The sequence below is a fragment of the Eubalaena glacialis genome, chromosome 3, assembly GCF_028564815.1.
Source record: "Eubalaena glacialis isolate mEubGla1 chromosome 3, mEubGla1.1.hap2.+ XY, whole genome shotgun sequence".
Taxonomy (NCBI): domain Eukaryota; kingdom Metazoa; phylum Chordata; class Mammalia; order Artiodactyla; family Balaenidae; genus Eubalaena; species Eubalaena glacialis.
In genome coordinates, this window is record NC_083718.1 from 164,865,710 (window position 1) to 164,889,364 (window position 23,655).

Sequence of the window (23,655 nt, forward strand, 5' to 3'; positions counted from 1 at the left end):
GCAGTTAGAAACTCTGTTCATTTTCTTCATGCCCAGTTGGCATTTCGAAGGCCATGGATGCATCTGTTCTGAGATTTGACAGTTGAAACCATTCACCAGTGCCAGTGAAAATAAAGATAAGCCCCTCACCCCCAAGGATCTCAGTGATGGGGTCCACTGGAACTTCTGACACTTGAATTAGCCCTGTGAGTTCCTCAAGCGTATGGAGATACCTGACAGAAACAGGCCTGAGGTCTAGAAAATGTGGAGTGTGGTATTTCTTTTGTACTGGCAATGAGCAATTTAGAACAGAAGCTCTTTGGAATAGAACTGTAAAAAGAAAATTTTAGGGATGTCACGTGCAGAGCCTAGACTTTAAAATACGAAGAAAAAGCCACAGCAACTTGTGTTGCCGTCATTGAGCCTGCTAGGGGAACCTCACAGGACAGCAGTGCTGTACCGTCAAGGAGTCCTGGGACTAGCACGTCTCAGTGACCACAGTTCTTTCCCGTGAAAATGACAGAGCACAGACAGGCCATTTCAGTGGAATCTTGGGATTAATTCCTCAGGACACCTGGATGAGGGTAAAAGCTGTGACTTCAAATTTGAGATTAGAGTGTAGAGGGCTTGTTTGACTCAGTGCAACACAGCTGTTCTTGTTGGACTGCAGTTCATCCAGTGAGCCTGGAAGCCCTAGCCGGGACGGCTATCAGACCCGAGCACCTCTCCAAGGGGACACTGAGCACTTGAGGCCTTCTAACCGAGGGGAGACGTTAATGCCTTCTTAGTCATGCTAGTTGTGAAGTTTGACTGAATGATGGCACTCATTGAGCTGCTGGTATGCCCTGAATCAAGGATTTATGTCACTAATTTAGTCTTCTGGGTCTATGAAATCAGAAGACCCCTGAACCTCCAAACTGAGTCTAGCTTATGAGGAATAGTAAAATGCAGTTGCCTACAGGCCATGGCCCAGTCATGAATAATTAGAACTGAGAGTGAGGTTTGGGCTAGTCAGGCTGTAGGGTTGGGTTTTGATTGTCTGCAGAGCAAGGTGAACAAATCAGTGCTGGGGGAGGAGCCAAGGTCCAGGCAGCTCACAGTGGACACCGTGACCTGTATTTCTTTCCAGCACATGTTTACTTTCTTGAAACCCATGGGTTTGACCCTGCCATTGCCTCCTACCCAGGCAGTCCAAAACTAAGGAGGATGGGGTCCGTTGACTTGGCAAGCAGCAATAAGATGATACGGTATAAACCGAAAACTCCAAAATGAGGTACTAGAACTGCACTGGAGTAGGGATGATGAAAAGACATCAAATAAGGGTAAGATGGAGGCCAGAGGAGCCCGGGTTAAGGGACAAGATGAATTGCAGGGCAGAGAAGCAGCTTTGTGTGGCTGGAAATAAGTGATAGTATAGAGTGACAGAAAGGAGCTGCCCCACCTGAGGGATACAGCCAAAAGGGGTGAATTCTGAGTCTCACTGTTGGAGTTGGCAAATCCCAAGGTTGGCCACGTACAGAGACTTCCTGGGCCACACCGCCTTCTGATGTCCAGCCCGGAGCCTGGCTGCCAGACCGTAGGTGTTGCGCAACACTGGGGCGGTGGTGTGGCTTCTGACAAATAACGTAGGTGGGATCGGGACGGGTGTGGCTTCACTCAGGAAGCTTTTTATTACAAAGGGCTTATGATGGGGTAGTAGTGCTTGCCGAGACCCATATGGAAATTATCACTTCTTTGGTGCAATAATGCCTTCCAGTTGGGCCTGAAAAACAAAAACAAACTCCGTTAATATTTGAAGCTTGCAGCCTAACACAAATAGCTGAGAGGTGATAAAAGTCTCCGGGAAGAATAATCCAAATGCTGCCACTCCAAGTGTTTTTCCCTTCATTCCCAACTCCATATTTTCTAGATTAGCTGGTCTCTGGCTTGGCATTCAGTCTTTCTGCATTAGGAGAAATCAGAGCTGTCCTGGTTCCCATACAATAGCTGCTCAGTGTATAATATAAGGCATTGAAAAGGAAATGGAATAAAAGTTGTTGAAATAGTGGTTTTTCAAGGCTCAGATTTCAAGCCTGAGTATGTCTGCTAAGTTAAACATTTGGCTCTCTGGTTTGGGAGCCTGGGAGCTCTGTGCTGGGACAAGAGGTTTGGGAAACAGCAGATTTTCAGCCACTGAGACAACCTGATACCCAATTAGAGAAAATTGCCACCAGTGAGTAGGGAGCTGTCCATCTTGTATGTAAAGCTTCAGACACTCGGGAGTTATTTACTCTGCTCCTCTGGCAGCCAGTAAAATAATTCACTGTCATGGTGTGTGAACAGATCTCTAAGTAGGTCTATCCTGCGGACCGCAAACACTGCTTTATTTGCAGTGCAGCTTTGAGCCAATAAAAATAACTCACTTCTAAAGAGTCCTTCACCCTGGGGATTCCAAGGTTGCTTGTAAATGTTAGAAAGATGCCAAGGTATTCTGCTTTGCTCTTGCTGCCAATACCATAGGAGGAACTGAGGAACTTGAGCTTATGATAAAAGAATATGGCAGATAAGGGAGGCAGCTTCAGAGACTGCTAAGTAAACAGATTCACATCTGGCTGTGAAAGTTTCTTTGTTTTGTTAAACTCAGCAACAAGAAAATCTATGTCATCCTCCACTAGCAATTAACACAAGCCCTTCTTTATCTCAAATGCCTGGCCTTGGCTTGTAGTACCAACAAGCCTGCCAATCGCAAGAATGTAAGCTTCTATGAAACTAGGGAGGAAAAGGAGATACATCTAGGGGCCCCTCCTGGCCAGGGCCATGGGAGACAGCCACTAAACGTCAATAGGCCATATATCTAGAGCAGTGGTTCTCAAACTTTGGCAAACATCAGAATGGAGAATGTCGCACCATGCAGTGATTCTGCCCACCTTCACCATTTTTTTTTTTTTTAATTTATTTTTATTTATTTATTTATTTATTTTTGGCTGTGTTGGGTCTTCGTTTCTGTGCGAGGGCTTTCTCTAGTTGCGGCGAGCGGGGGCCACTCTTCATCGCGGTGCGCGGGCCTCTCACTATTGCGGCCTCTCCTGTTGCGGAGCACAGGCTCCAGACGCGCAGGCTCAGTAGTTGTGGCTCACGGGCCTAGTTGCTCCGCGGCATGTGGGATCTTCCCAGACCAGGGCTCGAACCCGTGTCCCCTGCATTGGCAGGCAGATTCTCAACCACTGCGCCACCAGGGAAGCCCCCACCTTCACCATTTGTTGGTATAAAAAAAAGTATATTTTCCTCTTTTCCACGAAGTTTGAATCCTGTTTTATCTCATTATAATTAACACTTGTTTCTGCAAGATTAGCAAAATGATAACAATTGAAGTTCTGTAATGGGCACATGGATGTGTATTGCATTATTCTACTTTGTGTTTCAAAATTCTCATAATAAAAAGTTAAAAAAAAGATCACCTGGAGACCTTGTTAGAATGGCTTGCTGGACCCCAACCCCAAAGTTTCTGATTCAGTAGCTCTGGGCTGGGCCCAATGATTTGTATTTCTGAAAGTTGCAGTGATGAAGATGATGCTGGTTTGGGGCCCAACCCTCTGAGAACCTTTGGACCAGACAGAGAACCTGGAGCTTCAGAAGCCTGGCCCCCTGCCCAGCCCTTTTCACTAGTCCCCCTCCCTCCCTTCAGCTCAGTTGGATAAAAGTATACCATCAGCAAAAGGGCTTTGATGAAAAGCACCTACAGCTGAGTTCCTCTGACCACACACCTCGGGAAGGTTCCTGATTTGAAATGGTTCTTCCCTCTCGAAGCGCCTTCCCTGCCCGCCCCAAATGCAGGGCCTCGGAACTGCAGGTAGGAAAGCACTCCCATGAAAGCCGGCTGGAGAGACCCAGCCCACTCTAAGAAGTCTCCGAAGTGCCAGCTGCCATGGGACAGACGTCCCGCTTCTTGACATAGCCACCTCTCCCAGACGATACGCAACTTTTATCCAAGGGGAAAAAAAGCCTCCACTGGAGAGCCAGCTGAGGTGTCATGGGGGTTCAGAGCCGAGAATACAGCCTCTCTTCAGAGCCAGATGGAGATGGACAGAGAATCTGGGTAATGATCCGTCACCTCTCCCCAAAAGAGTCAGCTTCCTTTACTCCTTGTCAGTATTGAAAGTCAGTGGAGGACAAGGAACCAAATGCTTGGCCTGCTTGGCTGGCAGGGCCGGGGGCGGGGATGGGGGCAGCAGGAGCTCCACCTGGGCCTGGGCATCGATTACCTTCAGCTGCTGATTAGTCCGCTTCAAGAACTGAATCTCTTCGCTGTGTTGCTTCTCGTCCACCTGTCTCCTCTCACTCTCCCGCTTCTCGATGGCCTCACATTTTGCCTTCTGCTCGTTCACTTGCCTCTCCAGATCTCGCTTTTCCGTTTCTAATTCTGTAATCTGAGGACAGATTCCCCAGTCATGCTGGGACGTCGCCAAGTGGACGGGGTGGTGTGAGTGCCTGGGTGGAGGGGGACCTGGGACACAGCTGTCCAACCCAAGGCATTGCCAGGGTCTGTACTGCCACCCAGTGGGAGGTCAGTGACTGGCAGGGCATGTCCAAGGGGAGACAACTCTGCCGCGACCGGACTGGCCGTGACACTGAACCAAAGGGTCCTCACTAAGGTGATGGGAGAGCACATAGGAGGCCGGAATTTGGTGCTGGAATGACAAGCTGTGGCCCTGAGATTGACAGAAGAGTCGAAGAGGGCCAAAGTCTCCTGGTGAACCCACTCACTTTCCTCTCCATGTCTGACTTCCCCTGCTCGGCCTGCAGCGCCTTCCTCATGCCAAATGCCACGCTGCTCTCATACAGGGTCTGGTAGGCAGCGATGGTCATGCGGATCTCGTCCCGGACTCGCAGCAGCAGCAGCCCTCGCTCCGCACAGTTGATGGTAACCTCGCGGATCAGCTCATCTGCCAAGGCACACACATGGCGGGGTCGGAGAAGGCAGGCAGGAGGGGAGATGCACCGCACCTACTGCGAACCACCTTCCTACTCGGAAGTCGGAAGGGCACTAGGGTACGTCCTCCTCACTTGGAGACAGGCCTCAGGGAGGGGCCTTGCCATGCAGCCACTGCTCTGAACTTGGCACTTGGGAGTACAGGCCATCAGCAAGCCTGGTTTGGCCAGTGCAGAGGCAGACAAGAGCCCAGGTTTGTCTGCAGCCTTGGGGGCCCTCTCTTCCACCGTTAGGCAGAAACTGGGTGCTATTCAAAGAATTCTGACTTTTTCAATATAAACATGGTGGCTGTTTTAAAGCAGCTGGAAACTCTTATATGCCCCCTTGGCTGGACTGGTTTGGGGCTGGAAACAGCAGGGTCTAGAGCTTGCCCACCCATCTCCTCCATAAATGCTGACTGGGAGGGCAAACCGGAATCACACTCAGACTGAAGGGAGCCTGCCAGCCCCGTGCAGCTGCCTCAGGGTTTGGATGCGGTTTGCATGTCCGAGTCCACACGGGCTGGTGAGACTAGACGGAGGGCCAGTCATCTGACACCAGCACCCGAGGAGGGAGATCTCAAATCCCTGCGTCTGTCGGGTCACAACAAATCACCCTGAAATATTTTTCTGGACCAAGGCCTAATGTTGATGGATGGATATAAATATAGAACATTAAATTTTTCTGATTAAAAAACTAACATATTGGGACTTCCCGGGTGGTCCCACGCTTCCACTGCAGAGGGTGCGGGTTCAATCCCTGGTCGGGGAACTAAGATGCAGCAGGTCGTCAGGAACACGGTGACTGACAAGGCGGGGTGGGGGACTGGTAAGAGAGGTGGGCTGGGGGGGGAAGAGGGCACAGTTAGCAGTTCCTGGGTGGGGCGGTGGGGGGAGACAGACATTCCAGGATGGGGCAGGCTTCAGCTGCGGGGGACTCAGGGCCTGGGTCTGTGAGAAGGGAAGGGAAGGAGGCAGTAGAGGGTGGTGTAGCTTCCCTCGAGGACCGCTCACCGAAACACTGCGAGTACAGCTCCCGGCGCACCGGGCAGATGCCGGTCTCCCGGGCCTGCCGCTGCTGCAGCTTCAGGTCCAGCTGCTCCTGGAGGTGCACCACATCCATCCTGGTGCTGGGGGTGCTGGACACCTGCTGGATCCACAGCTGCGTGTCCTCCACCCACTCCCTGCGGGACAGACACAGCCAGGCTGAGCGAACCCCATCCACCAGACAGGGTCCTCAGGATGTGAGCAGAGATGGCCCTTTGCGCTCTCTGCCTGAGAGGAGTGAGGGGCAGCTCTGTCCCCGACCCACCAGAATCCTCCATCTCTTTCTCCCTTGATGAGTGTGTGGCTCCAAAGCCACACCCACTGTGCCACCTCCACGGGGCCCCTATCTTGGGGCTAGGCTATCTTCATTCTCCCACGACCCTCTGTGAAGTCGTCATCCACGGTCCAGATCTTGCACTCCTAACATGTTGAGGGCAGACTGATGGTGGTTGTTGCTTGATCTGAACGGAAGGCCCAGCGGAAATTCCCACCGACTTGTGGGTAGGAGACACAGGGGACTATAAACCTTGTGCCAGCCAGAAAGAGGTGAATGGTGCTCGCTTCAGCAGCACATATACTAAAATCAGAAAGAGGTGAATGTATGTATTGGGGGTGTGTACCTATATGGGCCCCCCGTAGCGAACCTTGTGTCAGAGACACAGCCAGGTTCTGGAATCACGAGGGGGGGCCTGAGGGCAGAACCACCATGAGGGAGAGGATTCCATGCATTGTTGAAAGGGAAGCAAATGAAAAACACCCTCCCCTCCTTTGACCTCCATTTCAGAGGAGATTGCAGTCTGGCTTTTACTGTTTCCCCTCTCCATCATAACTGTAAAAACTGCTGTCAACTTATTACATAAAAACAGTTGAAAGGCATTGTGATCACAATGATCATTGTGGCTGCAGAAGAAAGAAGCAGGGTAAGGGGATGGTGAAGAAGGGAGCTCTCCTTTTAGAAAGGAGTCTGAAGGAAGGTTTCCTAGAGGAGGACTCAGGACTCCGCACTCCCAATGCAGGGGGCCCGGGTTCAATCCCTGGGAGCTGGGTCCCACATGCATGCCGCAACTGGGAGTTCGCATGCCACAACTGAGGAGCCTGCCTGCCGCAACTAAGACCCAGCGCAACCAAATAAATAAATTAAAAAAAAAAAAAGATGGTGGAAGCAGAGTAAAAAGCAGTCAGATTTGGAAAATAATTTGAAGGGAAAGCCAAAAGAATGTGATGAAGGACAGGACATGTGATGTGAGAGATCAAAGGGAATGAAAGGTGGCCTGCGCCCCTAGTGGAAAGGAGAAGACTGAGAATGAGCTGGTTGGGGGAAGGAAGACATTGTGATTTAGTTTGGACATGTTGAATTTGAGATGTCTATTAGACATCTTCATGAAGGTAATGAGGAAGTAGTAGAATATATAGGTCTGGAGTTTAGGGGAGAGGACAGGGCTGCAGAAAGACCTGTGGGAGCAATCAGCATATAAGTGATGTTTAAAGCCATAAGCCTGGGTGAGAGCACTCAGGAAATGATGGTAGATAGAGAAGAGGTCTCCCCGCTACCCACGTTCCCAGGATCTAGCCAAGTGCAAGCTCTAGAAACTCTAGGATGCTGGGAGGAAATCTCAGTCAGAAACAGAGACAAGGTGCCTCCTCTCACATCCCCAAGTTCAGGGATGCAAAAGCCTGGGCCTTCTCCCAGCCACTGCTTTTTTACCTCGGGGGCAGGATGGCATTCAAGATTTCTTCTGCCTGCTTTGTAGGATCTGGGACACAGGAAGTTGAGGGGAGCTTGGTCTTTGGTGGCTGTGGGACGGGACCTGAGGGTCCGGGCTGCTGAGGGCTGACTTTCAGTGGCCGAGCCTGAGAGGGAGGGACAAGTTGGGGCAGGAGGTGATTCAGACACTCAGCTCCACACACCCTGGCCCCCTGGGTTGCTCCAGCTCTCCTGCACATCCCTCCCCTCTTCCCAGCTCCCTTTCCCCCGTCTTCTCAGCTGAAGTTATGTTTCAGAGCTGAAGGAGGCCACAAAGAATCTTTGGTTCCACCCCAGCCTGATGCTTGTATCTTCTTGAAGAAATGTTTCTGGCACAGCTGCTCAGGCCTCTGCTCTAGTGATGGGGCAATCACTCCCAGATCTATTCTTGGGAAAATACAGATCTATTCTTGGGGCTACCGTGAAAAAGGGTGAGCCCTATCCATCTCCCTGTGACTTTCTTCCCCATCCTAAATCTGCCCTTTGGGGTCACCCAACATCTGGGCTTCTTGTACCGCTCTCCCACCCTCCTTCTCCGGTCCCAATTCCCTTTACTCCCAGTCACAGCCTCTGTCCCTCGGGACTCCCGATCCTCAAGGCAGGGATCGGTCTTTCCCCATCGGAGCTTCGTGCTCCCCCACCTTCTGAGACCCGTCCTTACTTTGGGGCTCCGTTTCTCCCTGTTCCGGCTCACCAACACCGGGGTGTCATACTTGAGCAGAGAGTCTGCGGGGGGAATCATGGCGGCGGAGGGAGTAGTAGCCCAGCTGCGGCCCTCCAGTCAGGGCCTTGTTTGCCGTCGCCATGGAAACCTCCCCTCCGCCCTCATGGCCTGGGCGGGGCTGCGGGGCGGGGCGGGGCCAGCAGCGCGAGAGTTTCTGCTCAGCCTTCGCGGAAAGATCTCTTAGCTTAGCTTAGCAGGCCACTTGCTCACCGGGTCGTCTTGGTACTCTTGGAAGCAGGGAGAACATCAGTTCTGAATCCCTGTGCTGCATCTAGCTCGTGATTTGAATTAGGTGCAGATCACCTTCGTTGACCCTCAATTTTGTCATCTGCAAAATGGGAATCATCTGACTCCTCAGCGAAGGGTTGGGGAAGATTCCCAGAGGAAGGCATCTGAAGTTGCCGGGTTTTAAAAAGTATTTGCTTTTAATTAAATGGAGAAATGACAACATAACAGAAAGCGCAAGAACAGAGGGGAAATACTAATGATTTGCCCACGGGCTACCATCTGTGATTGCATTTCCTTCTCTTCCTCTTTCCTTGGTATTCCCAAACGTAAATGTAATCACACACTACGCACAATTTTGTATCTTGCTTCTTTCGTTTAACAAGTCAGGGTTTTTTCCATTTGTCATATAGTTTGTAAATAGCATTGCGAATGGCGACATAACATCTTTCCTATCGCTGGGCATGTAGGTTGTCTCTGTGCTCCGTAATTACTATAACAGGGCAACAAACATCCTTGAGAGTAGCTTTTTCCCGAAAGTTTGCTTTTGAAACTTAAATCTCCCGCCTCTCGAGCCGGGTCACTAAGGCCCCGCCCACTCCGGAATCGTATCGCGTTATCTCCGCCGCGAGGGTTTCTGGGAGAGCGTGCACTCGGAAGCGGAAGTCCTAGAGTCAGGTCCGTCATTTCCTTCGGGGACAGGAGTGCTTCGGACGTCTTTTTCCTTGGCTCCGCAGGTCTCCTAGTATGAAGGAGGTGAAGAGCGAGCGGGATCGGGGGAGCCGACGAAGGCACCGGGACGGCGACATGGTGGCGGCGGCGGTGGTGGTGAAGCAGGAGCGCCTCAGCCCGGAATCCGTGCCTCCCGTGCACCGCCGCCCGGACTCCTCCGGCGGTAGCCCGTCCCCACCGGCCGGCGAGTCGGGCCGCCCGAGTCACCGCGGGAACCGAGCCCGAGGAGGTAGCCGGTAAGTGAGCAGCAGCCCGGGGTGGACCTTAGGTCGGGTTCATTGAGAAAGGAGGACAGGGCTAGAGCCAGAAACACACCTTGAACGCTGAGCGCTGCAGCTTGGACTTAATCCTAAGGCGATAGTAGCGACCGGTTGTGCTTGTATTAAGGAACGTTTTACTCTGGTACCTGTCACTTGAGTTATAGCTGGGCGTTAAGCGCCTAATGCCTGCTGGACAGGATCTCGCTCCTCCATTTCTGGGTACCCAGCATTTCACCGGGTATGGTCCAGTTTAAGTTGTTCGTTAAGCAGTGATCGTTTAAGTTGAAATGAAAGATTTTCCCCATTTGCCTGCCAGTGGAGTGCGGGAGTTATCTTTTCAGTTATCTGCCCCAAGAAGTTTACGTATCGAGGGCCTAGGCGATCTGTCTGATATTCTGTGGAAAAATATTCTCTTGTTAGACTCGTTCATTTATTAATTCATTCGACGTAGTTTTACTGAGTACCTATTATGTGCTAAAGACCATCGTAGGTTATAAAATAATGTGGGAAAATATCTATGTAACACTTTAAAAAATATACATGTGTATATGTAGAAAAAAGAAGACCGTCCTAGGTTCTGGGGCAGCAAGGATGAACACCATAGATGATCTCTACCCTGGTGAAACTGACCGTGCTCTAGCCCTGAGACAAAATAACAAGAAAATTAAATTAAAAAAAAATAGTTTCAGTTAGTAACAAGTATTAGGGGTAGGTTAAAACAGTAATGTGATAGTGAGAGGGTAGAGGGAAATGGTTCTTCCTGAACCACTCTGAAAAGTCCACCATTTGACCTGAGACCTGAATGGTAAGAATAATCCAGCCTTGTAAAGATCTAGGCAGAGGGAATAGCCTGTGCAAAGAACTTGAAGTGGAATCAATTGTGTTCCTTCTAGAAATGGAGGGTGGTGGTGGTGGTGGATCCAGTACAGGGATCAAGGAGAGTGGTTGGAATGAGGTGGGAGAGGGAGGAGATAGAGCCAGAGGACTTGCTGACTGATTGATTGATTGAGTGTGATTGTGTGGGAGAGGAGCGTGGGGGGCTGCTGGTGGTGAGGAGAAAAAGAATCAAGGGTGACTTCTAGGTTTTTGGCCTGAGGAACAGGGTGGATGGTGGCACCAGTTACCCAGATGGCAGAGACAGAGGAAAGTTTCTTGAGGGGATGGGAATCTAGAGTTATGTCATCTATGTGAGAAGTTCCAGTAGGCAGTTATGTATGTGGAAGACATTAGGGCTAGAAAAGTGAAGCTCCTTACTCCTTTAGTGTGATCAGTAGAGACCTTCACAAATGTGGTGTTTGTATTAGTAGGTAAGCCTGATACTTGAAGCTAATTTGTATTAGGGAATGAAAACTGAGATAAAATCTGCATGTATCATTCTCTGAACAGGTCTCCAGCCAAAAAGAAAAACAAGTCCTCAGGGAGAAGAAGCAAGTCTCCCCGGAGTAAGAGAAGCCGAAGTCCTCACCACTCAACAGTCAAAGTAAAGCAGGTAAGTGGATTGAGATGTTTTCATGCTGGCTCCAAACCTAGAGCCTGTCCCATCATAGCTAAAGAGTGTTGTGTATGTGTTCACCTGTACTTGCGATGGGCTTTTCTAAAAGCTGGGGTTTTTTTTTTTTTTCCCTGCTTGCTTTGTTAAGTTAAACCTTTTATTTTGAGGTAATTGTTGATTCACATGCAGTTGTAAGAAATAATACAGAAGTGGCTGTTTCTCCCAATGGTAACATCTTACAGAATTATAGAACAGTATCACAGTCAAAACGTTGACATCAGTGCAGTCAAGGAACAAAACATTTCCATCACAAGGATCCCTCATGTAGTCCTTTTATAGTCACACCCAGTTCCCTCCCGCCCTTACCCCTCAGCTCCTGGCAGCTTCTAATCTCTTCTCCATTTCTATAATTTTGTCACTTCAAGCATGCTGTGTAAATGGAATCTCACAGTACAAGCCTTTAGGGATTGGCTTTTTTCACTCAGCAAAATTCTTTAGAGATTCATTCAGGTTGTTGCCTCTCTCCGTAGTTCATTCGTTTTTATTGCTGAGTCGTATTCAGTGGTATGGATTTAACCATTTGCCCATTAAAGAATATCTGGGTTGTTAGCAGTTTTTTGGCTATTAGACATAAGTCTGCTATGTAAACATTTGTGGGCAGGTGTTTGTGCAAACGTAAGTGTTCTTTTCTCTGGGACAAATGCCCAGGAGTGCAACTGCTGGATGGTATGGTAGTTGTGTGTTTAATTTTTTTAAGAAATTGCCAAATTGTTTTCCAGAGTGCTGTGTTAGTTTGCCAGTTCTTCCATAACAAAATTCCACAGACTGGCTGCGTTAAACAACGGAGCCTATAATTTTCACACAGTTCTAGAGGCTAGAAGTCCGAGATCAAAGTTTCAGCAGTTTGGTTTCTCCTGAGGCCTCTCTCCTTGGCTTGCCTTCTCCACTGTGCCCTCACATAGCCTTTCCCTCTGTGCTCCTATCCCTGGCTCCTAGCTCCTCCTTTAACCACATCAGCCGTATTGGGTTAGGGTCTCACTCATTTTAACTCAATCAGTTCTTCAAAGAGCTTATCTACAAAAAATTTGGCTACATTCTAAGATGTGGAGGTTGGGACTTCAACGTATAAATTTGGGGGCACGATTCAGTCCATAACAGTGGCTGTACCATTTTACATTTCCACCTGTCATGTGAGTGATCCAGCATTTGATACTGGCACCATTTTTTTATTTTAACCATTCTTACAGGTGGGATAGTGGTATTGTGATCTTAATTTGCATTTACCTAGTGGCTAATGATATTGAACGTCTTTTCATGTGCTTACTTGCCATCTGTATTTCCTCTCAGGTGACATGTGTCTTCAGATCTTTTGCCTATTTTCTAGATGGATTATTTGGTTTTTTTTACTATTGAGTTTTAAGAGTTCTTTTTTAATATTCTTAGATACTAGGCCTTTTGGGGTGAGTGGTTTGCCAGTATTTTCTTTCAGTCTGTATCTTGTCTGGTCATTCTCTTAACAGGATTTTTCTCAGAGCAAAAGTCTTTAATTTAGATGGAGTCCAGCTTATCTGTTTTTCTTTTCGTAGATTATGCTTTTGGTGTCATGTCTAAGAATTTTTTCCCTGGCCCTAGATCCTGAAGATTTGTTTTTTCCTTAATGTTTTTCATGTAGGTCCCTGGTCTATTTTAAGTTTGTTTTACTATAAGGTGGGAACAATCTTGTTTATATCTATTAAAAAAAATCTTGTTAGGATTTTGATTGGAATAGTGTTAAACTTGTATTTTGGGGTGAGTTGGGTTTTTAAAATTATTATTATTGAGTGTTCTAGTCTATGAACATAAGTGTGTCTCCGTTTATTTAGCTCTTTGATTTCTTTCATCAGTGTTTGTAGTTTTCAGTGTACAAGTCCCATGCGTGTTTTGTTAGATTTACACTTAAGTAATTTTTTTTAGTGACTGTAAATGATATTTTAAATTTCATTGTTTACTTGTTCATTGCTAGTACATAGAAATATAATTGATTTTTGTATGTTTATCTTACATCCTGTGACCTTACTGAACTCATTCATTTATTTTAGGAGGTTTTTGGTAGATTACTTGGGATTTTCCACATAGATAATCATATCTGCAAATAGGCACAGTTTTATTTCTTCCTTTACAGTGTGTGTGCGTTTTATTTTCTCTTGCTGCACTGTCTGGGACTTCCAGCACTATTGTGGAATAAGAGTAGCGAGAGCAGACTCTCGTGCCTTGCCCTCGGTCCTGATGGACAAGCATTCAGTCTTCTTTTTAAAGAAGCTCTTTGTTACAAAGTGCAAATAGAGACACTGGCATTAAGAAAATGGATTTTCTTATGAATTTGAGAGACTGTGGGCCAACTTTCTGCCACCTAAAAAGATACAAAGCCAGACAGTCTTGATGGTCTGTTGTATGAGTTGGTCAGGCACCACCTTGACTATCTCAGAATTCAGCCACTGGAACCACAGTACCCAGATCGAACCTCTCAAACCACTTGTAGTTTTGTGTGTGTGTGTGTTTATGTACAACTGGCTACTTTTTTGATTTAATAATTTTGGCATGTTACATTTTGTAGATTTAAGGTGCAAAGCTGTGTTACTTGGATACATTTATATATTGTAACATGATTGCCATTGAAGCAATATTTACCACGTTATATTATTATAGTGCAGTATTATTGTCTATATTCATTATACTGTGCATTAGATCTCTATGGCTTATTTACTACTTGTTACAAGTTTGTACCCTTAAATACCATCAGTCTTATCCTCTCGCCCCCCATCTCCTAGTAACCACCATTTTACTCCCTGATTTATTTATTTATATATATATATATATATATATATATGTTTGACTTTTTCAACTTGCAGTTCTTTACCTCTGGTTTCTAAATCAGCACTTTACAGTGAATCCTGGGGCTTATAGCATGGAACTGTTTTGTGATTATTGTTATTTTGAAGTGTCTTAGTTTGCTTTTCTATGCTAACTTCCCTCCTGACCTCAAATTATCTCTTAAAAAGCTGATTTCATTGTGTTAATCAGCTAGAAACTTGGAAATGGCTCTCGAGCAAAAGGGTTTGAGGGCTTGACAGGCAGCTGAAAGTCAGTGACTTTCACCTGGATTGTAAGAGTGCACATGGCCTCTGACTTAAGCATGACTTGTACTTACAGATATTCTCTTCTGCACCACTCAGCCATCATTAAAAAAATAAATTTATCTAGCACAAGGAATTATATTCAATATCTTGTAATAACCTATAATGGAAAAGAATCTGAAAAAAAATATACGTGTGTGGGTGTGTGTGTATGTATAACTGAATCACTTTGCTATACGCCTGAAACTAACACAATATTGTAAATCAACTATACTTCAATTAAAAAAAAAACAAGGAGGGGAACAGGATTGTGGAAACCTCAGAAAAAAATAAATTTATCATTTACTTGTTCATCATAACACAGAATTCTGTAAAATAGAAAGTGAGAGTATGGTTTATGTAGTGTATGGTTACTTCTCTCATTAGCCTCAAAATCGCACCCCTCCCCACAAACAAAAAAATCACCTCACTCCCTAGAAGTAGCCATTTTAATAGTTTGATATTTATACTTCAAGGCTCTGTTATACTTACGTTATCTTCTTTTCCTTTATGTTTTGGAGTGTGTGTGTGTGTGTGTGTGTGTTCTATGCAAAGATGTTCATTAAAAAATATATATTATCCTACTTGACTTATCAATAATTGAGAGTATATGTTGAAATCTTAGTTATTTTGTGTTATCTGGTTTTGTAATTTGTCATATTCTCTCCATAGTGTCTACTAATTTTGCCTGGTATACACTTTTTGGAAACGAAGACAGAATTGCCCATTGGATTTAGCAACATGGAGGTCATTGATGACCTTGACCAGCAATTTTAGTGGAGTAGTAAGGGTGAAGCCTAATTGGAGGGTTCAAAAGAAGATGGGAGAAGAATTGGAGACTGATTAAAACCAAACTGTTTTGAGGAGTTTTACTCAAAGAGGAGTGAAGAAATAGGGTGGAAGCTGACGTGGGAAATGAGTTCTAGAGAAGAGCAGGTGCCTGTGCTGATGGGAATGATCCAGTGCAGAACGGGGAAGTAGATTATGCACAAGAGAGGTGAGAATCACTGGAGTGATATTCTGGTTGAGAGGGAAGCTCCCAGATGTAGGAATTGGCTTTAGGTAGAAGCACGGATAGTTTCCTTATGGTCACAGGAAGGGAAGACAGAGTATATGGGTACAGATACTGATGGGTGGGTAGATGTAGAAAATCCCTTCTGAGTAAATAAGGGATGGGGAAGACCATGTAGGAGATTTGAGGACAGAGAAGGGATAAAACAGTCATCTGGGAGAATGAATAGATCAAGAAAATGTAGGATGGTCGCTGGGCATCATTAAGGAGACTTGGGGTCACGCTTCTAAGGTAGGACCATTCAGAATGGTTTGTGTTTTTTCTCTAGCCACTTTGCTGTGCTTAATGCTGATTGTGGTTTTGCCAGGACAGTGCAACAGAATGGCATAGGGGCAAAGGATTTGAATATCTCCGCATGGGAGTGATCATTACTGCTTGACCATGGAATTTAAGTTAGGAAGGGAAGAGAGCGAGGGACTGTGCAAAGGTAAGAGGATCAAAGGCTTGGATGAGTCTTACTGGGATAAGGATTGTTAGAGTTGGGTAAAGTGTGAGCTGGAAAGATGGGCAGAAGGAGGACTGCTTAAAATTGAAATTATAGAGGGGTTGCAGTTATTGGAAATGAAAAGGTCCGTGTATAACCATGGGGGTTAGTGGCTGAAGAGAAGGGAGGAGACAAATAAGATAATGGGAAGAGAGAAATGCAAAGAATAGAGATGCCAGCACGTTATCGAAATCACCAAGAGTAATGCTGGAGAGGATGACTTGAGCTGGAAGTAAAACTGGCACAAAGTGAGGGGAAGTGACTCAGGATTAGTAAATGACAGCAGCACTGAGAGTAATGGTGACAGTGGTCTTACGTGAGATTCACAGCTGGGGTTTTTTTTGTTTGTTTTTTTTTTTTAAAGATTTGGTTTTTTTAAAAAATTAATTTATTTATTTTATTTATTTTTGGCTGCATCGGGTCTTAGTTGCGGCATGTGGGATGTTTGTTGAGGCATGTGGGATCTTCATTGTGGTGCACAGACTCCTCTCTAGTTGTGGCACGCAGGCTCCAGGGTACATGGGCTCTGTAGTTGTGGCGCTCAGGTTCCAGAGTGCGTGGGCTCTGTAGTTTGCGGCAGGCGGGCTCTAGTTGAGGTGCGCGAGCTCAGTAGTTGTGGCACACGGGCTTAGTTGCCCCGCGGCATGTGGGATCTTAGTTCCCTGACCAGGGATCGAACCCATGTCCCCTGCATTACAAGGCGGATTCTTTACCACTGGACCACCAGGGAAGTCCCCACAGCTGGGTTTTTTAGGGAGAAAGAAAAGGGTGGGGCGTGTTCTGGAATTGGCAGTGAGAAGCAAGGACGACACCTGCCGTATGTCCAGACCCAGAGATGGTGGGAGTTGGGGGAGGTCAGAGGGAGAAAAACAGCCACCATTTGAGGAGCTGCAGGGGATCAGTGTGCTCAGGGCAGAGCCAGCGTTCTGTTAGAGCGAAAGGAGATGGGAACGATCTGGGAAAACGTGGAGGATGTAGATCAGTTTTGCCGAGCTCTCCATTCCAGGCGGCGTAGTGCAACGACAGCTTCAGGAGTTGAAGAAGGGGACAGATTTGGGGACAGAATCCTTGATGGACAGAGCCTTATGGGGATTAGAGTACAAGGGAGGTAGAGGTGATGACCTGGAATCTGTGACTTCTTACAGTGACTCATTTAATCAGGGATAAAGGGCGTAATGAGATGAGTTCTGGTGAACTCAAGGCAGATGGTGGTGGCAAACTTGTGAATGTCTTGGGGTAGGAGGGTGGGGTGTCTGAGGCTCCCTGCCTCTTGATACTTGTCTCTGGAGGCTTGGAAGTCTAGGAAAACTGGGTCCTGCTCTGAGCAAGCAGACCCCTACTTGACCCCTATGTATGGTAGGGAGAAGGCCTTGAGGCCGGGGGTGGGGTTGGCGGGGGAGTGGAGGCAAGGTCTCAGTCCTGGTGCTCAGGATTTCCTCTCTACCCCTTTCCAGGAGGGGCAGCCTTGCTCATAGTGTGCGGGGGCCCCCCTTGAACTCTAATGCTTTAGTTATTAGATTAATCAGGGTAAGCCTATCTTCGTGTGTTCATTAAATATTTATTTGTTCTGATAATTCCTTGTTAATATCCTTTGCCCATTTTCTCCTGTGCTGATTTTCAATGCTGAGTCTTTTTTAAGAAACCATCATGTGTTTCTTCATTTTTTTCAGATCTTTAAAAAATATATCTGTTACAGTTGACCCTTGAACAACATGGGTTTGAATTGCACTGGTCCACTTATATGCACATTTTTTTTCAATAGTAGATACTGCAGTACTCCATGTCCCCTGTTGGTTGAATCTGTGGATTCGGACCCTTGAATACAGAGGAACCAGGTATACAGAGGGCCGACTACAACTAGTTGGAGTGTTGGTGCCCCTGTGCCCCGAACCCCCTCATTATTCAAGGGTCAACTGTAGTAAATTTTTATAGGTTTCTTTTTTTTTTAATGTTTAAAAATTAACTGCTTGTTTATTTTTTTCAGGATAAATCTGTCATGGTACTGTTGCTACCCCTCTTGAGTTCTTATGGCTACACTAATAATAAAATTGACACAAGGCAGAAAAACAGGAGAAGAAAACCCACAAATTTAAAAATATGGAACGCTTCATGAATTTGCGTGTCATCCTTGCACAGGGGCCATGCTAATCTTCTCTGTATCGTTCCAATTTTAGTATATGTGCTGCTGAAGCGAGCACTATATGTTTCTTATATGTCCTGCATATTTCTTAATTTTATTCTAGGTATTGAAATCAGATCTTTTAAAATTACTATTACATTTTCCTTTGGGGCATAAGAGAAAGCTAGCTTTTTTTTTTTTACGTAATTATCTTGTATGTGACTACTTAACTCTCTCTGTTAGTTCTGATTCTGTATGCATGTCCCTCTAAGTTTGCCTATAGGTGTTCTTGTTTCTTGGGCTCTGAACGTGGGTGTGCACTGTTAGCTCTATAGCTGGGCAGCAGCCTAGGACACCTGTTCTGTGTGGTGGCCTTGCAAGGGGACATGACCGCCACTGGTAACCTTATTTCTGTGGGACATTTTGCTCTGAATGCCGAAGTCCAAAGCACAAATGACATTTTGACTGCAGCTCTATTCATAGACTGTGGACTGCCTTTACCTTCCTGAATCTGTTTGAATTTCAGGAACGTGAGGATCATCCCCGGAGAGGCCGGGAGGATCGGCCACACCGAGAACCCTCAGGACAGGAACACAGGCGAGCTAGGAACAGTGACCGAGACAGACACCGCGGCCATTCCCACCAGAGGAGAAGCTCGGTCGAGAGGCCTGGCAGCGGGCAGCCTCAGGGACGGGATCGAGATGCCCAGAACCTACAGGCGCAGGAATCTGAGCGGGAGTTTCACAATGCCCGGCGCCGGGAGCACCGCCAGAAGAACGAAGCCGGCGGTAATGCATCTCAGGACTCACTTCCTCAGCCTGGCCCTGGCAGCAACAACAAAGACAAAGAAGTGCCTGTTAAAGAAAAGCCAAGCTTTGAACTTTCTGGGGCACTTCTTGAGGACACCAACACCTTTCGGGGTGTAGTCATTAAATACAGCGAGCCCCCGGAAGCACGTATCCCCAAAAAACGGTGGCGTCTCTACCCCTTTAAAAATGATGAGGTGCTTCCAGTGATGTACATCCACCGGCAGAGCGCTTACCTCCTGGGCCGACACCGCCGCATCGCAGACATTCCCATCGATCACCCCTCCTGTTCAAAGCAGCATGCCGTCTTTCAGTACCGGTAAGTGTACATCTGCAGAGGGAAACTGAAGTGCCAGCAGAAGCCCGGTGTCTCGGTTAGTTAGGATTACTGAGGTCTGTGTGCACAAGAAGCCCATACCCCTCATATCTAGTATTAATCTTAAGGAGTATTATTCATCTAACGAATAATCACTTTATACAAATAATTGCTTACATTTGTATAACAGGCTGGAACTTGGTGTCAGAAATCCAGATTTTGAATCCTGCCACTGCCGCTTACCAGGTGTCTCACCTGGGGCAAGCCAGTCTTCTGGGCCTCGGTTTCTACCTACCTCGCAGGGCTGTTATGAGGGTTAAATGGAAATAAAGCTGAGAGTGCCTGGCGTATGTCAGCTGAATCTGTATCTTGACAGTTTCCGTAGTACATCTGTTATTGTTGGATGTTCACAACAATCCAGTGGGGAGGTGAGGACAGGTATTAATACCCCATTTGACAGATGAGAATATGAAGCTCAGCAAAGCCAAGTGGCTTGCCTAATAAATGATCACTGTAGTAGAACTCTGGCTCAAATCAATTTTGATTTGAACAATTTTGATCATCTCATCTGTTCCCTTGACTCTGAAGTCCAAATCCACTGGTTTATTCCCACTGGGACAGAAGCTAAAATATGTTGAAATATAGGTAAAAGAAGCGCTATATTGATTATAAACAATGCAAAAAGTGTCAAAAAAGATGCAAAAAATGTATTTCTTAACCATGGCAAGAGGCCTTGGATTCTGCATTTTAAGCTTTGATCTACCATGAATCCTCCCCGCCCAGTGACCAGTTCTCACCATTTCTACTTGCTCCCAATTTCTGAATCCATGGCCATGCCTTTCCCTTGACTTCCTAGAGTTTGAACTTGAACTGTGTCTAAGCCAGGTTATTTACATCATCTAGACTGTGTTAGCAAAGAGCTGGATGATCTGAGGCAGGATTTCACTCACAGGTTTCTCTCCTTTATCTCTGCTAGGCTTGTGGAATATACCCGTGCTGATGGGACAGTTGGCCGCAGGGTGAAGCCCTACATCATCGACCTTGGCTCAGGCAATGGAACGTTCCTGAACAACAAGCGAATTGAGCCCCAGAGATACTACGAACTGAAGGAAAAGGATGTCCTTAAATTTGGGTTCAGCAGCAGAGAGTATGTTCTGCTCCATGAGTCCTCTGACACCTCTGAAGTAGACAGGAAGGAAGACGAGGATGAGGAGGAGGAGGAGGAAGTATCTGACAGCTAGCAAACTGGAAAACAAGCCAAACTCTCGAGAGACCTTTTCTCTCTGCGAAAGCTTTGGGATTGACTCAAAGGGCACCGCCGTGCTCTCTGTAACGCCTCTTATTGCCTTAAGTCTTTCTTCTGTTGCTGACCAGCCTACGTTTCAGTGTAAGAAAACTGACTTGTGTTTGGTTGAACTTTCTTCTGTGGCACGTCAGCCACATGCCGTGGGCATTTGTTTTCTGAACAGTCTCACCAACACATCGTGTTTTAGTAGAAGCATCGTGGCTTGAGTTGGTGCTTTCAGAACTACTGTGCAGGAAACTATAAAGCCCTGGTTGAAGGGGAATTGTGGCTTGCTTTCTTTGTACAGTTACTTTATTTATATTGTTGTTAAGCTTTGTGGACCGGGTTTGTTTTTGTCTTGGGGGCAAAGCCCTGAACAGAGAATCTTACTCAGCTTTGGTTATCACCAAAACAGCCTCCAGAGTATACCAAAGCTTTGACCTGGTTGAGCTCTTGAGTCATAGAAATTGATTTTGCACTTCGTTGTTTGGGGGTGGGCAGGGGGGTGGGGGAGATTTACCACATGACCTCATTATTGACTGTTGGACTTAAACGGATGCTTTGTGGAGCCTGCTTAAGCACATGACTGTACAGGAAGGTCATGGCCACTGCCAGTGGGTGCTGATTACATGTCAGAAGAGGCTGAAATGGGTCGTGGATCTGTTTCTTGTGAGAGAACTCTGATTTCTCCATGGAGCGTGTACAGAACAATTTTGATCTTCAACTTTGCATTTTTATTTAGAGGTCATCTCCATTCTTCCTTCTTTGAGAAACACACTGTCATTTATGGCAGGGTCCTTGCTTTATTCTAACAATGTGTATGTATTGTGTGGTTTACATGTTTTCATCTTTTTAAAAAAACGTTCAGAGAGGTTGTATTTACCTGGGCAATTGGGAATTGCCCAGTTTCCTAATTTTCCACCAGAGGAATATGTGTAAGTAGAAAAGTCATAACTGCTTACATCTAGTGTGTGTGTGTGTGTGTGTGTGTGTGTGTGTGTGTGTGTATGTATATATTTAAAAAATTGTGTGTGAAAGAGTTGCATATTGATTTTCCTATGAGACTGTTTTGTGATGTAAATGTAATACTGCATTATAGGCAAAGGCCTCCCTGCATTTGAAGAGCAGGTTTTCATTTATATGTATTTTTGGAATAAAAAATAATAAAACTTGTAAATATAGCCCCCTTTCAAAGAGTACTTCTTTCCTAGCACAGAGGACCTTGTGTTCATAGGTATATTTGCTGCTAAAGAAATCTTTGTATCAATATTTTGGAGGTAAAAGTAGACAGTTGTGGAGGGTGCCCTGGGGGTGATAGGACTCACCCTGCACTGGAATCCAGATCTTCAAATTTCAGCGAGTGAGCGGTGGTCCTGTTGAAGCAGCAGTGCTTTCTGAGTTGGCAGTGAAGGGGTTTTCCTTCCCAGAATAGTCAAGAGTTGGGGCAGGTTATACATAGTGAGCCTCATACCACTTGACCCCTGTCCCTGCTCTTTCACCCTCAGGTGGTGATGGGGGGTGGGATGGGAGGAAGGAGAGATGATGCAAGTCAGTGCTCCTGCTAACTGTTGCTCTTGGGTGGAAACTAATGACATTATTAGATGGTCTTCCTTACCATTGTTATTCCACTGAGGTCTCACATACTTAGATGTACTCAGGGTTAAATGTTGACTAGTGTGGGGAAGGGCTGCTGACTAATGTTTATTCAAAAGATATGAAAAGATTCCCCTTTGGGGAATTCCTTGGTGGTCCAGTGGTTAAGACTCACACTTCCACTGCAGGGGGCACGGGTTTGATCCCTTCCCGGGGAACTAAGATCCCACAACCTGTGTGTCATGGCAAGAAAAAGAAAAAAGATCCCCTTTGAAGAGTGAACACTTAATAAGGTTAATTAGGTGAAAGGTTACATGAGGGAAGAAACAATATAAGAGCAATTAGCATCCTCACCCAATGTGCCCTGGCCCCTGGAAGCACATATTACATACGTGCATGTCTAAAATGTTGTGTTTTGATGAGTTTTTCTCTTGATCCAGGCTGATGGTTTTCTCTTCCTGGGATGAGGCGCTAATCTGGCATCTCCCTCCAGGGCCTCCGTGTTCAATTTGTGTAACTACTGCTTCCTGGCAGCCTTAGGCTTGGCTTCAAGCACCATCCTGGTGAACACTGTGATAGATGACCACTTTGCCTACATTTTTTTTTTAAATAAATTTATTTATTTGTTTTTGGCTGCGTTGGGTCTTTGTTGCTACACGCGGGCTTTCTCTAGTTGCGGTGAGTGGGGGTCTACTCTCTTCGTTGCGGTGTGCAGGCTTCTCATAGCGGTGGCTTCTCTTGTTGCGGAGCACGGGCTCTAGGCGCGCGGGCTTCAGTAGTTGTGGCACGAGGGCTCTAGAGCTCGGGCTCAGTCGTTGTGGCGCACGGGCTTAGTTGCTCTACAGCATATGGAATCTTCCCAGACCAGAGCTCGAACCCGTGTCCCCTGAATTGGCAGGCGGATTCTTAACCACTGCGCCACCAGGCAAGTCCTTGCCTACATTTTCAATAAAAGGTCCCAGTTGTGTAGTAGACTTTTGCTTCCTGGATTAAGAGATTCTTCATGCCAAACATTGATATATGGGCCGGTGTTCCCCGCCCACACACTTTTTTTTTTTTAAGAGAAAGGGAAAGAAAAGATACTACTCATCTCCAAAGCCAGATATCACCAGCAGACTTCTCATTTGAAGTTGACAAAATCCTAAAACTTTCTTCTTGAATTAATTCATTGCTTAGAAACTGATGTTCATTTTAGCTATTTGCAATTGCTTTATCACCCACCCTTTCTCCACCCTGGCTATCTTGTCTGCAAGTCATAGCTGTTAAAATCAAGCGATCTGCAAAACAGCCCTTTGCTTCTGAGCCCCTCCCCCAAATCCTCTGTGGTGGCCCACAGTTCTGCAGAGGTATGGGACAGAATCTTCAGATTTTCCCCAGGAGCCTCTTCCCAGTCATTTTCTCATTCCCTCTTTCTGACATTGACAAAGGATAGCTCATTAAGAGCAACTGGTGATCTAACTTTTAAATACTTTTATTATATCCTGATGATAAGGGAAAGCAGAGTAATCAATTCAGATAACTGAAAAAAAATTTTTTGTGTTATTGTATTGAAATGCCAAAATACAATACAGCTGGGTCTTTAAAGGCTTAGAACATACATAAATATAAATATATTTATTTATGATTTGATATGGTGCACAGATGGTTGTATTTTTTAACATCCTTCCCTTTGTGGAAA

General features: G+C 46.2%; 2 protein-coding genes and 1 non-coding gene across 4 annotated transcripts; 1 reads left to right on the plus strand and 2 right to left on the minus strand.

The window, feature by feature from the left end:
• Positions 1–1,305: 1,305 nt before the first annotated feature.
• On the minus strand, positions 1,306–8,510 carry DNALI1 (dynein axonemal light intermediate chain 1). Of its 2 annotated transcripts, XM_061184479.1 has the most exons (6): positions 8,379–8,510; positions 7,679–7,824; positions 5,941–6,110; positions 4,723–4,901; positions 4,221–4,385; positions 1,306–1,741 (listed from the first exon to the last, which is right to left on the minus strand). In XM_061184479.1, the coding sequence occupies exons 1-6, from the start codon at positions 8,457–8,459 to the stop codon at positions 1,706–1,708; spliced, it is 777 nt and encodes a 258-aa protein (XP_061040462.1). In that variant the 5' UTR covers positions 8,460–8,510; the 3' UTR covers positions 1,306–1,705. The 2 variants fall into 2 exon arrangements, with proteins under 2 accessions (XP_061040462.1, XP_061040463.1); XM_061184480.1 differs by lacking the exon at positions 4,221–4,385.
• An 859-nt stretch (positions 8,511–9,369) lies between these two features.
• SNIP1 (Smad nuclear interacting protein 1) lies at positions 9,370–20,857 on the plus strand. The gene is made up of 4 exons (XM_061186770.1): positions 9,370–9,634; positions 11,045–11,147; positions 18,504–19,102; positions 20,076–20,857. The coding sequence occupies exons 1-4, from the start codon at positions 9,414–9,416 to the stop codon at positions 20,338–20,340; spliced, it is 1,188 nt and encodes a 395-aa protein (XP_061042753.1). The 5' UTR covers positions 9,370–9,413; the 3' UTR covers positions 20,341–20,857.
• LOC133089343 (U6 spliceosomal RNA) lies at positions 17,950–18,056 on the minus strand. The gene has a single exon (XR_009700705.1). It is a non-coding gene; the product is annotated as a U6 spliceosomal RNA (small nuclear RNA).
• Positions 20,858–23,655: the final 2,798 nt, after the last annotated feature.

Bases quoted from the DNA above. Each gene is read 5' to 3' on its own strand.
- DNALI1 (XM_061184479.1), bottom strand. From the start codon at position 8,459: ATGATTCCCCCCGCAGACTCTCTGCTCAAGTATGACACCCCGGTGTTG. The intron at 6,111-7,678 runs GTAAAAAAGCAG...TCTGTCCCGCAG, and splicing joins AATGCCATCCTGCCCCCGAG to GGAGTGGGTGGAGGACACGC. The intron at 4,386-4,722 runs GTGAGTGGGTTC...ATCTGTCCTCAG, and splicing joins AGTCAGACATGGAGAGGAAA to ATTACAGAATTAGAAACGGA.
- SNIP1 (XM_061186770.1), top strand. From the start codon at position 9,414: ATGAAGGAGGTGAAGAGCGAGCGGGATCGGGGGAGCCGACGAAGGCAC. The intron at 9,635-11,044 runs GTAAGTGAGCAG...TTCTCTGAACAG, and splicing joins CGAGCCCGAGGAGGTAGCCG to GTCTCCAGCCAAAAAGAAAA. The intron at 19,103-20,075 runs GTAAGTGTACAT...TATCTCTGCTAG, and splicing joins CATGCCGTCTTTCAGTACCG to GCTTGTGGAATATACCCGTG.